The 15,097-nt window shown below is 37.1% G+C and overlaps 1 protein-coding gene across 1 annotated transcript in view; it reads left to right on the top strand.

The window, feature by feature from the left end:
• The first annotated feature begins 584 nt into the window (after nt 1-584).
• The window catches only part of ITPK1 (inositol-tetrakisphosphate 1-kinase), a 127,427-nt gene continuing 112,914 nt past the window's right edge, over nt 585-15,097 (top strand). Inside the window, exon 1 of the mRNA XM_070931514.1 lies at nt 585-1,412. Coding sequence (XP_070787615.1) covers nt 1,318-1,412 — 95 coding nt within the window. The 5' untranslated portion in view covers nt 585-1,317. The remainder of the gene's footprint in view (nt 1,413-15,097) is intronic.

Genomic DNA, 15,097 nt, shown 5'->3' with positions numbered 1-15,097 from the left:
CTTTATAGCTTGGTAGCACTCCAAGCGGACGCCCAGGGAGCAGCGCGGGTGTTTGTTTTTTATTTATTATTATTATTATTATTATTATTATTATTATTATTATTATTATTATTATTATTATTATTAAAGGCTCTTGTTTTCTTTACGCGGGAGTAAGCCGTGTTAGCCTAAGGGGCTAACTCGCTTCCGAGTAAGCAAGCAGCCACGCTCAGGGGGATCAGCTCGGCGAAATCAACCACCTCGCTACCCGCAGCCTCCAAAACCCGACAGGCGAACTTCAATTACCCCCACCCCCACCCCCACCCCCGCCCCCTTACCACCACCACCCGTCACTCCATTCCCCGCGGAGACTACAGTAAGGGACGAGCCAGCCGCCGCTCCTGCGCAGGGAGAAAGGCGGCGGTGCCTTTCGCGGGCAAGCGCCTCCGCACGCGGGTGCCATAGCAGCGGCGGCGGCGGCGAGGAGGAGGAGGAGGAGGAGGAGGGTGTGTTCTTGAGCCCCCTCCCCTCGGTGTCGGAGGTGGAGAGAGGAGGAGACCGGCGGCGGAGGCGGGAGGAGGAGGAAGTAGAGGCGGCGGAGAATAGCGGGCAAATGGAGCTCTTGAAAGGCTGCGAGAGGTCCGGAGGAAGGAGCTGAGCCGTGCGAGCGGTTTCGATTCGCCCCTTTCCGCCGCCCAGCCCAACCCAGCCGGGGCTCTGGCTTATAAACTCCGAAGTGCCGCCGCCTCCGCCTCAGACGGCGGTTTTCCCAGAAAAAAAGCCCAGCCGCGCCGCTGTCTCTACCCCTCCTATCTATTCCCTCACCAGGGCGGGTGGAAAGAGAAAGCTCTCCCTCCGCCGGAGGCAACCTTCTCGCCGGCTCGGAACCTTTCCGGATTCGCCGAGCCTCTCGGAGGGCCTGCAGAAAAGGGTTGCACCGAACTTGCTGCTGCTCGCCTCGCTCCTTTGCCTCCCCGCCTCGGCCATGCCCCGTCGATGGCGTGAGGAAGTTTCCTGATGGCTGCTGAGAGGTTCCTCTTCTCTTCCATCCCTACCTCTCCGCTCCGGCCGAGGCTTGCGGTGCTTTCGCCCCCCGTAGCCGCCTCTGGGTGAAATGCTGAAGAACTGGGCCCCCTCTTCGCCTTTTCCCTAGTTCCAGGCTTTTTTCTTTCTTTCTTTTTTTTTTCTTTTTGGAAATCGAAAACGGGTGTCCTCTTAACGGCCGTAATTACTTCGGAGTAAGGTGTCGGCATCCTTGGCGAGAGGGGAGGAGAGGAATCCTTCCCAATTCTTCTCTTTTCAGAAGAACGGCATGCTCTGCTGAAGGGGGGCAACAAGATGCAGACCTTCTTGAAAGGGAAAAGGGTGGGTTATTGGCTGAGCGAGAAGAAAATCAAGAAGCTCAATTTCCAAGCCTTTGCAGATCTTTGCAGGTAAGGGATTGGCATCTTAGATTAGCTGCTTGGGTGGGGGGAGTATGTGGGGTTGTTTGGGTGAGAACTCACTGCCCTTTCTCCAGGAAAGTTGGTATTCCAGCTTCTGCTTCTGTCTTGGATAAATACTGTATTTAATTATCCATTTAATTCATTTCGATGTCACCCAGTAAGGGTGGGGGGGCTACATGGCTATTTCTAACTATCAAAGGTGTGCATAAATTCCACCTGGGTTTAATGTTTTGGCTTTCCATAATCCCCAGCCAGCCTAGTTTTGAAGCAGGATTGGCTGGACAACTTAATGGTTGTCACTTGGGGCATTCAGCTGCATGAAAAATGCCAGATTATTAAGGAAAAAGATCCAGGGAGAATGTGAAAAGCTTTCAGTTTCATTGGTTTCACTTGATGGATCTAACAGATTAGCTATTACAGGTAGTCCTCCATTTACATCCACGATTGACTCTAAAATTTCTGTTGCTAAGTGAAAAATTTATTAAGTGAATTTTGCCCCATTTTATGACCTTTCTTGCCATATTTGTTAAGTGAATCACTACAGTTGTTAAATTAGTAATACGGAAGGTTGCAAAAGGTGATAGTGTTGCCCTGGGACATAATTTGCCAAGCAACTGAATTTTAATCACATGACTGTGGGGATGCTGTAACAGTCGTAAGTGTGAAAAGAAGTCAAGTCTTTTTTTCAGCACTGTTGTAACTTTGAACAGTCACTAAATCAACTGTTGTAAGTCGAGGACTACCCGCATAATGTGAAGCTTTAGGAGTGATGCATTGTAGGCAGTGCATGTTTGAAATAATATATTGAGGAAAGTTATAGCCACCCTTTTTTTTCTTTGATGTTTTTTAATTTTCTTTGCCAGACTTAAAATACTATCACAACATAAATTGATCCATAAAAGCAGGTTCCTTCACTTTGAAAGACAGTAAACAAACTGGAAAGTTAGGCTTTCCATAATACTGTTTTTGAAAAAAACTTCCTCAGTTTTGCTTCTTTTTTAAAGATACCTTGCATCCTTTCTGTGTTATTTTTCTTTCCCTTCTAAGTGAAGTACTAAATTCATATGCCTGAGCTAAGATAGGCCTAAAGATTAGCATTCATTTTTTTCAATTAAATACTACAAAACTCAAAAGCCATGCTCCCTCCCATCCTCCCTCTGGCTGTGCTAGGCTATTTTGAGTTCAAGCTTTCAGACGTTAATTATAAAACTAAGAAAGATTTTTGTTTCTGGTTGGGACTTAATATAATGGTTCTTACTGGTAACTGGATGAATGAGCTAGTTGTTTTGTTATATAGCAAAAGCTATTGAGATTTTTCATATAACCATCCCTGTACAGATAGTAGTGTTAACAGGATATTTGGGAAATTTCTGAATGGTTAAATAGGAAAGTCTACATCTGTAAGGTTATTTATTACATTTCTGCACCTCCCATGTCATCTAAGTGACTAAGTGCCAAGCAGTTACTAAACAAAGCCGGTATTATTTATGATATCCTATTACTGGTAGTTGCTGCTTTTTTCTGAAATGTTATCTTTCTTGATCAGCTAAATTCTGCAAATCAAAAATGTTTGTTTAAAACCAATATAAAATGTACATTTACTACAGATAATAACTGAGGCTTTATGGATTTTATGCAGATATAGCTTTAATTGTTCCAAATATGTTTATTTGTATAAACAAAAATAAAACCTATTCAGTATATCTAAATCTAACAAATGATTTTTGACTATAAATGTAGTATTTGAATTATTAAATGTTTGTTTAATGTGGGAAAGTAAAAGAAGAGATAAACATCCTTCCACCTTGTTAGTCTCCCTAAAATATTGGACTATATATCACCCATTAGCTTAAAAATGGCACTGAAAAAGTGCTTATTTCTCATTCATGTTTCAAACTGGAGGAAACAACAAGTACAAGCTATAAGGTTGGGTTTGGGGCCTATTACTGTATATTAATGGCATGGATGAGGAACTGAAATATATGCTTATAAAATTTGCAGATTACTAGAAGTGGGATAGTATAACTACTCTAGAAAATATCAAACTTAAAAACAATTTGAAGAAATTAACTGAAAATAACAGATTGCATTTGCCTCTGTTAAATCTTAGAATTTGTTGTTTTTGGAGGAGAGAGGGAAATCTAATTCACAGTTAGAATACTTGTCAGCAACAGAATTTATAGAAAAGATCTTGAAATTATAATTGATTATAAGCTGAATGCTGTGATAAAAAGGCATTCTTGACATTAGACTGCAAAATATACTTCCAATTAATTTTACTCTATATTTGTTGATCAGATATTACCTAAAATACTGTGTTCAATTTTGGGCAAAACACTTTAAGAAGATTGAAATTAATCTGAATAGATTAAGGTCAGTAGGAAGGTTTGCAGAAACTGTGTGTATGTGTAACTTTAAGAAGAGAAGTTTGAGGGAGGTTTCTTCAGTCTAGCTGAAGAAAAATTGCATGAAAGGTCCAAACTCCTCCTCTGTCATCCCAGTAGATGGTGGACTAATAATCTGTAGGAAGGCAGGTTTTTTAAAAATTTCTTAATAAAGGAATTGTTAATGTTATTTGTTTTGTTAATTTGATTTATATGCCGCCCTTCTCCGGAGACTCAGGGCGGCTTACAATGTGCTCAGCAATAGCCTTCATACTTTTGTATATTTTATACAAAGTCAGCTTATTGCCCCCACAAACTGGGTCCTCATTTAACCTACCTTAGAAAGGATGGAAGGCTGAGTCAACCTTGAGCCTTGGAGAGATTCGAACCAGCAGTAAATTGCAGGCAGCTGTGTTAATGACAGGGTGCTTTAAACCACTGTAGTACCAAGGCTCTTGATATAGGAATTGAATAGTGGGATCAATTATTTTAAGAAATGATGAGCTTTTATTCATAGGAGCTACTGAAACAGAATCTCTGTGTGCTTTAATTTGAACTCCATTTTTTTGTAAGTACGGTAGTTTAGATAGCCTCAGTGCCCTCTCAATGGTACTATTCCTAAAACTCTTCTAAAAAGTATTAAAGCATGGATTTACAGTAAAAACAAAATAAAATTTAGTTTCCCTACATCCTTACTTTCCTTTAGTACTCCTTTGCCAACCAGTTATGCTACCAGATTTTCTGCTTTTGATTTATTAAATAGTATTAATATTGGTGTGATATTTCGCAACATCTTGTTTTAGTTATGCTGTAGATCAGCATTACTCAGCTTTAAGATGTGTGAATTTCAACTTCCACAGTTCCCCAATCAGCATGCTGGCTGGAGAATTCTGGGAGTTGAAGTGCACACATTTTAAAGTTGTCAAGTGAAAAATAGTTTGATAATTTCATAATTATTGTATATCTTAGTGATTTTTTTAAAAAAATTCTCTGTGTGAACTTTCTGTTTTTTCGAAAAAGCCTTTTTTTCTAATTGCTTCCTTGGCACTGGTTGTGGTAGTGTCTAAGGCCTGGTAAAATGTAACTACACTGAACTGCCTTGTTAATATTCCACTTATATATAGATTTAAATTTGGCAGCACTCACTAGATCAGTGATGGCACATATTTTGGGCTTGACATGTCAAAAATCCAGAAAGTACCAAACTTTACTTTGGTAGTGTCTCTCTCTCATACACCCACACATATACCCACACACATCCTCTGAACAGAAGAGAATCACTTCTCTACCTTCCCACTTTCCAGGCTATCCTGAACAGCAGCACTCGGTAAAACCAATGTTAGGCCTGAGTCTTTCATCCTAGTATCACCACTACCACTGGAAAAGGCCAGTTCGTGCTATATCCCAAGGCATGAGTGTCCAATGGTCCAATGTACCCCAGGATCTGGGCACAATGCTTATGTTCAGGTGGTGTCCTCTTTCTGTTGACAGACCCCTGTGATCTACCCAAGGCTCTCCTCCAGGTTGCACAAGACCTTTGTTCTTGAAGCAGCTTTGGAGAATGCTTTTCCATGGCCTCTGCAGCTTCCAAAACCCATTGAAACGTAAACCCTGTTCTCTTATTTTCTGAAACTCCAAAGGCCAGGAGAGAGCACAGCCCCCTTGTGTGACTTCTGGAAGTGCCAAAGGCTGCACAAGAGCAAACCGATTTGTGTGACCTCTACAAATTACATAGGAATGGGGCGTGATTTCGAGAATAGCTATATAGCCAAAAATAGTTGAGAATATTAGAACATAACACGTATGTTTAAAACACAAAGAGAAAGAAAAGGGATTTTCTGTCTGTTTTTATAATATTTGAACAATGGGAAGCCAATAATGGATTATAATTTGAAAGAATCCCTTTTTAAATAAAGTATTTGAATTAATTGAACTGTAAAGACGATAATTTTAAAGAAATATTTAGTGTTTTAAAAAGAACACAAAATTGGAATCAAATTTTTTCCCTTTATCGCTGTTGGTCAAAGAATCTAAAAGAATTTTGCTATTATAAATAATGACAGTGCAAAAAATCTAGTAAGTGCAAATAAAATAATATTTTATTTTTCACAACAGGAAAAAATGGATAGGGGAAAATGGATCTGGTTGAGATGGCAGTGTAAATTGTTTTAAAGAAAGATTTTATTTGGTCCTGTTTCCATTGGAAAATTGTTTCTGGTTTCTATGCTCGGAATAATAAAAAAAGAAACATAGACTTTCAATTGAAGGTTGAATAATTGTGTAGCTATGGAAATGGCTTGTAATAGCTAAATGGAATCCAAAAAGTGGAGGCTATAACAGTAGTATTTCACTGTATTGGAAAGAGTTGAAAGTCAATGCTTCCCCACCCTTTTTTATCCCACATCTCTCTTAATCTTTATTTTCATTGTATTTTATATTATAATAAATCTTTATAAAAATCAGAATAGTTGTCAGGTGTTGGTGAACACTGGTACGTCACCCAAAATGTTGTGGCATGTCATCTGTGAACACTGTCCCAGATTTAATGAACATTGGTTTAGCAGATTTCAGATGTAACAGACCAATCTATATGTTACCATGCCGGGGTGAAACGGTCCAAACTGGTAGCGGCAGTGGCGCGTGGTTCGGAGAACCGGTAACAGCGGCAGCATGAGGCTCCGTCCATCTGCCCGGATGTTGTTACTTCCTGGTTTTAACTAGGAAGTAACCTATTTTTGACCCTCTGCGCATGCGCAGAAGGCTTTGTGCATGCGCAGAGGGTCCAAGCATGGAGCACACATAATGTAATGGAGTGTGCATTTCTGAACCAGTAGGGAAGGTAAGTAGATTTTACCCGTTACCATGCATGGATAAAATCCCATTTGCTGTAATTTTATCTTACTCAACAGTCTTGAAGTTTTCATGGTAGTTATAATAGTCTTATAAATGTGATATAAGAAAAGAAGACAATTTTTAAAGTTACTTTGTGCTCAAAATTTTTGCTAATTGCACAATGCATTTTATAGGAACAAGCAGGCCAAAAACTATGGAGAGAAGAATGATAAAATTTTAATATTGAAAAGTGCCATTGAAATAGTAAAGCAAGGAGGGAACACTATTTCTGTCACCATGCTTTAATTCTTTTGTGAGATTACTATCCTCCTTCAATTCAGAACAATATTACTAGTTTAAGAAAAAGAATTGTAGAAAAATTTTCAGACAATAGCAGCAATTGTTTAAAATACTGAACATTTCTAATATCCAATCCTGTGAACTTGTTCAAGATAGTCACATGATTGGTTTATACCCAGAAAAAAAATTAAATGATGAACTGTTGTTGCCTCTTCTTTCTTTTGATGGTGTCAGTGCTTTTGAAAATAAAAGCTAAAACAAACTCATTGTACATGTTTAATAAGTGTGTGGTTAGTTACTCTTTGTGTACTTCAATGGGGGCGCAAAGGCTCAGCAGTTAAAGATGCAAAACTTGTCAACTGGAAAGCTGGCAGCCCGGGTTCAAGACATGAGCGCTGTGCAACAGGGTGAGCCCCGTTAGTTGCCCCATCTTTTTCCCATCTAGCAGTTCAAAAGCATGCAAATGCAAGTAGGTAAATAGGTATCGCTTTGGTGAGAAGATAACAGCATTCCATGTGCCTCGGCCACATGACCACAGAAACATCTTTGGACAACGCTGGCTCCCTCGGCTAAAAAACGGAGATGTGCATCGCCCCCTAGAGTCAGATACAACTGGACAGGGGAAACTTTTACCTTTACCATACTTCAAGAATTGGAAGCAGGACAGTAATAAGGTGGTGTTTTATATGTTTCTACCCCCACTGGAGCAAACAGAAAGGTATTTGCTGAATCTGTGAATTTTTCCTTATAGATGAGGTAGGGTAAGTATTTCCTGGAAAATGAATTAAAGCCATACTTCCATTTTTTTAAATTAGATTTTTTTAATTAGACAAGGCATCTAAGTTAAATTTAATTAAACATTGTTAGAATTGAGCATAGACCATTAGATGTACTAGCATAAGAGATGATCAAAATATAAAATATATTAATCACCTATTTAAAAAGTAATGAAGTATATTGTATATCTTCCAGGAACTTTGATAAACCAAAAATTGCAGAGTTTTAATAGTTCTTTGTTAGATTTTTGCCTAGTGCCAACTAAGAGTTTACTTTAGATTCCGAAGTTAATATTAAGCACATTTAAGGGCATGCTGATTTGTAATAATCAAATATTTTCAATAGAAGGGATAAATAACACTGTTCTAATGAAGTTTTAAAATCCTGAAAAATCTTACTCTAGTTGTTAATTTGATTTGTTCAATTTTTGTATTAAAGCCAGAAATGAATTCTATTAAATATTGTTGGTATCTTGATTAGCTAAACTTTATTGAAAGCACTAAATTATAATTTGTAATGTTTTCTAGTCAGGAAAATTTTTGTATTGGAGCTCTTTTCACTGTCTTAATGATCTTCTTATGTGGTTGTCTCTTCATTTAATTCATGACAACAGTGATTTTCTTCCTATTCATCTTCCCATTCCCCCCCCAGCTAGTTTATGCATTCTATGATTTCTGTATGAGTTTGTGTAGTTCTAATTGACCTGAATATTTAAATAGATAAACAGAATTGGGGAAGGGAGATTGTTGCTTGAGTTACCTCTATATTATAGAGGTTGCCATATTCATTCATTATTAAATATTTTCTAAATAGAAGCAACAACATAATTGGAATGCAAGATGGCATTGCAAAAGAGAATCTGTATATGTAGGGAAGCTAATTCTTTTGTTATCTGTAAATCTTCTCCTAAAATGCTTACCTAAGCTGTTCTTTTTTCCATTGAACGTCACCTATTCCTATTCTCTTCACACAGAAACATTCTGAGTAGGCAAATTCATAGATGATACTTGGATTACTATTAGATAGACAGAAACACAAAGAAAACTTTGGTCAAGAAATAAGTTTTTGGGCTTCTTTTTTGCCACTGGGAAAAAGGCAACAGAGTTCAATGAAAGTGTGAGTAGGGGTGTCATTATATGCAAAGGAGTATGGAGATGGTCTTGAAGAAGACATTCAACAGCCATTTCATAAATACCAGTTTAAATTAACCTGAAGGGAAGAGTGAGCAGGAAAGAAATCAAGATTGCCTTGCCTTGATTTTCTTTGATATAAGACAGGAATCTCTAATCATACTTTTAAGATTCCATTATTATTCCTTGTAATATTCTAGTAGCCCTTGTGGAGGCCTTGGGATGTTTAGGGCAGGCAGCCCTGGACCTACACTAGGTCTCCCAGGGCCTTCCTCAACTTGAGGCACCCTGTGCTCGGTTTAATGACTTACGTGTTTAGCGGCCTCATCAGGGAGAGCAGCGGGTGTGCATTGTCAAAGCAAGGCCATCTCACTTAACAGCTGTCATAATGACCCATTTCAGTCCTATGACGAGGACTACTTATACGCATGTGATTCGTACATTATACCAGGCCTTGAAATGCCATTTTTAAAGTTTTGGTGTAATATGTTGCATGACCCCAATCTGTTCTTATTTATTCATTAAATATTTCAACGAGCAGTGGCCTCATAGAATATGTTTCTCATTTAGTACCTTTTAAGCTAATACAAATCCTAGATTATTATAAAGATAGGCTTTGCATTTTGAAATTCTTAGATTTCATGTAAGAAGGAAAATAAAAAAGTGCTGTAGGGGATGTTGATTCTTGTAGCCCTTGTTTTATTTAACAAAGAGACATTTTATAGTATATGGATCCCTCTTGGACTGTGAAAAAATAAATTTGCCCTAACAAAACATTACTTAAATTTTTTAGTATGTTTTAGTCTTATTAAGAACAGAACAACATTAAGTTGAACAAAAATTAAGTCAGACAACCATCTATTCTTGTAAGAGCAGTTTTTGAATAGGATTTTTTTTTAATTTGTTGTATAATTTTGAGGCACGATTAGTAGGAAATATTTTGCAGAAATAGTGCACATTTTAAGGATAATCTCTGGGGTACTAAAGTATGTCATTTATAGAATGACAGAATAGCTTCTGCTACAAAGAAAGTGGATCATAATTTTTTGTCCTTGATTACCACAGTTTTTTTTACAAGTCCATATGGAAGATGACCTGCAATTATGATTTGACTGAACTGCATATTTTATGTTTGATAAGTAAATTGAATAGAATTGTCCTTGATTTTTCTTGCTCATGAAAAAGCCTAAAAAGTAATGCCTGTATATGCAAGTAATATTTTTGAAAGAAAGCTTGTATTATGCCAGTATCTCCTGATACTAGTGATTTCTTACTTGTCATTAAAAGGACATAGAAAAGTAGTATGTCAGCTGATGATTTTACATGGACATCAAGTTGACATTCCTGTGTTAGCAGAAACGTATGCCAGAACTATGTGGTAAAACACATATTAAAAGTCCCAAGGTCAACTCATGTCGTTGATCAGGAATGGCTCCTGCCTGAAAATCTAGGAAACTATTGCTAATCTGTTTATAAGCACTTTTTCAACCAGATAGCCCCAAGATACAGTAGACCATGCCCATAGCATCTAGCATTAGTGAAAGGAAATGGGTTCTAGTCCAGCAGAACTGGAAATCAGCAAATCAGAAAGATTGGCAGGATCAATAATGAGTTTCTGGACCTGTGGTCTGATACAGTAGAAATAGTTTCCTATGTGACTTCAGAACAGAGAAAAATCATTAATAAATGGCTTGTAAAAATAAAAGACATTGGCTGGAATGTTCTACTATTATATTTAATGTTAAAGCCCACAGACAACTTTTGAAAGCCATTATTGTATCATTCTTTAATATTTTTAGCCTCTAATAAGACAACCTGTGGCATTTTATTGGCAAAAGTGAGATACTGCAATGTTGGCATTATGCAATGCCTAGAATTTAGTGTGCTGTGTCAAACTTGAATTTCTAAAAATGTCAAACAGGTGACTCAGAATGCTAACAGTGTATCAGCATTCCCCACATTGGTGCCCTAAATGACTGGGAAATTATGGGAGATGAAATTTTATGCCAGGATAGGATATGGTATAGTATGATAGCAGTCTTCTAAACTAAACATACTACTGTATGATTTTTTGTTTAATATTTTTCAAGACATTATTTCTTTACCAAATTGTTAGGGCTAATATTTTGGGGAACCTAAAAAAGCCTAGTTTCTTCTATGAATTAATTTTTTAACATCCAGCAATTGCTGTAGCTGAGGTGGACACCTGCCTCATTCCCACCTTTCCTAGTACAATATTTATACAATATGCAATACAGATTGTCCTCGACTTAAAACCAGAATTTCCTCTGTTAAGCAAAATAGTTATTAAGTGAGCTGCATGTGATTTTTATGACATTTTTTGCAACAGTTGTTAAGTGAATTACTACACTTTTTAAGTGAATCACACAATCATTAAGCCAATCTGGCTTTTCCCATTGACTTTACTTCTCAGAAGCCAACTGGAAAAGTTGCAAATTGTGATCATGTGACTCCAGGATTCTGCAACCATTATAAATGCATGCTGGCAGCCGAGCAACCAAGTTTTGATCACATGACTATGACGATGCTGCAAGGATCATAAGTGTGAGGACTGATCATAAGTCTCTTTTTCAGTGCCATTGTAACTTCAAACTGTTGCTAAATGAATGCTTGTAAATTGAGGACTGTCTGTATATAACTTTCTGAAAAGAATTGATAAGGGAGCAAATGCTTTAACTTTTATGTCCCATTAAGTCTTTGACTTGGTTCACACACATGCTAAGCCAAAACATGATTTGTTTATGTTTAGTATACTTGCTTGTCAATGTGGTTGGTAGTAGTTAATGGTTTAGCATGCTATGCGCACTCATTAGGTTGTGGTTTATTCTGTAAAGCATGGATAAACGGTGGCTAAAGTGACGCATACCAGTTTTATGTCTCTATGAAACCTTATTAACTAGTAACCTGCTTCTTATGAAAATGACAAGCAGATGCCCTTTGGGATAGTTTCACTAAGAATGAAGAAAATTGGGTGAGACTGTAATTATTTAGCTAGTCCTGCAGCTGTCATACAGACAAGGAGTTCATTAATCAAATTGACAGCTAGGTATACTTGGATATTCTGTTTTTGAAATAATATGACTAATTTTTTTTATCCACATAGTGGGGCAGGGGGAACAGGTTGCCAGTTTTCTGTTTTGAAATAAAGTAGCTGAAGTTTGGTCTATTGCTTTAAATATTTTAAATCTTTTCTACATAAATGAAAGACAAATTTTATTCTTTTCAAAAGTGGGAATGACAGTGCAACTTCAGATTTGTTGGAATTCAATATAGTTCTTCACAGTTAATGACATTCTTACGCTTGAGGAGTATCCAAGATTGACTCTGTCATATCTAATCTTGTCACTTATCAACATGCTGATAGTTGCTAGTAAATGATTTGCCCAATTATAAAATAATAAGAGAAACTATATGATAAAATATTTATTTATTATGTACCATGTGACTGTGCCAAACTAACAATTTAGTTCCCCAAACTTATTTTTGTGCTTGGAAATTGATTTTTCAGAGTACGTCATCTTCAGCACACCCAGAATAACTAGAATTTCATGAGATGTATTTTGAGGCTGCAAGTTCGGGTTTGGAGAAATATATCTGAGTACCATATGCTATTATAGTATTCAGTGGCCAAAATTCCCAAAGCAAGGAAAGATAGCACCAGCAGCTCCTTTTGGAGATATTTCTTGTATTGAGTCATATGCCAACCTGGTAGGACGAGTCATTTACAGCCCTCTCTGAATGGTTTACAGAATCAGCATCTTGCCCCCAACAATCTGGGTCCTCATTTTACTGACATCAGACGAATGGAAGGCTGAGTCAACCTTGAGCCAGTGAGAATTGAACTGTAGAACTGCTGGCAGTCAGCAGAATTAATCTGCAGTAATATATTAGCTACAATTCAACTTGTTCTCTAAATTTCCACTGCTGGACCATTGGCCACTATTATCTCTTGTGGGTAGGTGGAGTAGCGATCTTAGATAATAGCTCTTTCCCCATTTCCTTCTGCGAAATAATCTCCTTGAGAACCTGATTTTTCTTTCAGCATATGTCCATTGATCTGTGTAGATAGGTCAAAATCAATGTGTGCTTGTTACTATTATATGGCTACTATTGTACCCTGGGAAGCTTTGGGTTTATAAGGAGAGATGTAATGTATTTAATGTATTTATTTAATACATTAAAAATATTAGATCATAGCAGTTACATATTTATTTTAAACTCTGTATCAATCCTATAGGTAAAACAATTGTGCTTCCAGCAAATGAAATGCATTTGCCAACACCCAAACCAATAGCTTCCATCCATTGAAGAAAATAAATAATATTGTTATTCAATGGCACTAAATAAATAGGTACATACCGTAGTTCTCTGTTTCCTATTAAGGACAAATTGACTACAATTTTAATGTCTCCATTTAGTCTTCCAATGTTACTACTGCATTGTGGTAACAGGAAGCTATGGCGCAAGCAAAACTTAGTAACTTTGCACTCATGCTCATTGCTCTTTTCTGCTTACTCTGAAGCAGTTACTTCCTTATTAGCCTGTTGCCTTCAATGTACACAGTTGCACAAAGGGCATTGTTTCATGAGAGATCTGGCACATAACCCTTTTCCTGTAATATATTTTCTTCCTTAAAGTTAAAAAGTAACAGCCTAATATTATTTTATTGACTAACTCTCCCAGGGATACTTGTTATTACATAGAGACAATTGCCTTGGTTTTCCTTGCCTCTGATAGATGCAGAGCATTCAGAGTATTTAATTTCATTTGTGCCAAGTTTAAAACTTGACAGCAATAGGATACAAGAATAAATAATCCGAATTGAAAAAAGGGATAAGCAAACGGGTGTAAATTTTAGGCTTTTGTTTGCTTTCTTCTGTTAACTTTCTGTTAAGTATCTAGACTCATTGGGGAGGAGGGAGTACAGAAACTGTCCAGGTTTATCAGCTAATTATTATGTTTTTCTAACTCCTTAAATTAGAGAATATTGTAGGATCCAGCTCATTTTGTGCATTGTACGAAAGGTGTCTGAATAAGAGTTCCAGTCATTTGGTATGTTGATTGTAGCACATGAGATGAAGGAAGAACCAAGGAAAGGTAATATTGTATAAGAAGCTATTGTATAAGTTCATGTAAAAATTATGCTTAACAGTGGACATTCAAAACTCAGCTATGTGTGCAGAGATCTACAATATTATGATTAATGTATTTACCTGTTGAGAGCTGTCTTTAAGTTCCTTTTTAGCATCTGCCTAGGATTAAAGCCTGAATACCTTGTTTTCTCCCAGAAGTATTGATAATTTTTCTTCCATAATACAGGGAGTTTGCAAACTTTGTGAGATTGTGATTCCCTAAATTATAAATGAATTTGTGGAGCCCTCCATGAATAAATAATTGACTATTAGAAGACTAGATTCATATATTTAACTACCTGTTAAAACTTGCTCTGGCTTTACTTTCTATTTTGCCTGCATAGGCCAGTTGTGGGCTTGTCTAAGCAAACTGAGAGCAGGTGCTGATAGAACTACTCCTTTGCTTGGGCAAGATTGCACTTTTTTTAAAAGTTGTGATTCCTTTCCAAATTGCTTGCTGCTCTGGATGTGGGAAATGCCCACCGTTTGAGAACCTCTATCAACACAGAAATGCTTAAAGTAAAATATCACTTACTGACATATTACATATAGATAATAGTAATGAAATATGCCTACTATTCATTGAAATACTTACACAGAACTTTTATGTATGTATATATATATATTTATACATGCCTTATACTTTTTTGTGTACCTCCCTCCCTTCCTGTTTTCTTCTTTTGTATTTAATTAATAAAAACAAAAATTAAAATCAGTTCTCCTTTCTCTGTCACACTGCTCCAGAAAAAATAAGCTGTACAATAACTTCAATAATCATACAGAAGACATATGTTGCTGAATCTGTTTCTTATTTTCTCAATTATCCAAACCTGCTGTAATATTTGGCAGATGGAAATGAAAGTCATTTTACTTATTTGCTTTGCTACAATCAGCATTTCTACTGTTTGCCTCTATGCTTTGTACATTCTAAGTTTGGAGGCCTCTAATTGACTCATAAGAATGCAACGAGGGCATTTATAGAGCTCTTAAGGAGTAATTAAATTAGAGTTATGGAGAGAGGACATGGTTCATTTTCTCCCACTATAATAATGAGAGGGTTTAATTTCCCTACCATATGTTAGAAGACAAACTCTACT

The sequence above is a fragment of the Pituophis catenifer genome, unplaced genomic scaffold, assembly GCF_029215685.1.
Source record: "Pituophis catenifer annectens isolate HBS135680 unplaced genomic scaffold, rPitCat1.0.hap2 SCAF_1, whole genome shotgun sequence".
NCBI classification, from domain to species: Eukaryota; Metazoa; Chordata; class Lepidosauria; order Squamata; family Colubridae; genus Pituophis; species Pituophis catenifer.
This window is presented reverse-complemented; position numbering and strand designations above follow the sequence as displayed.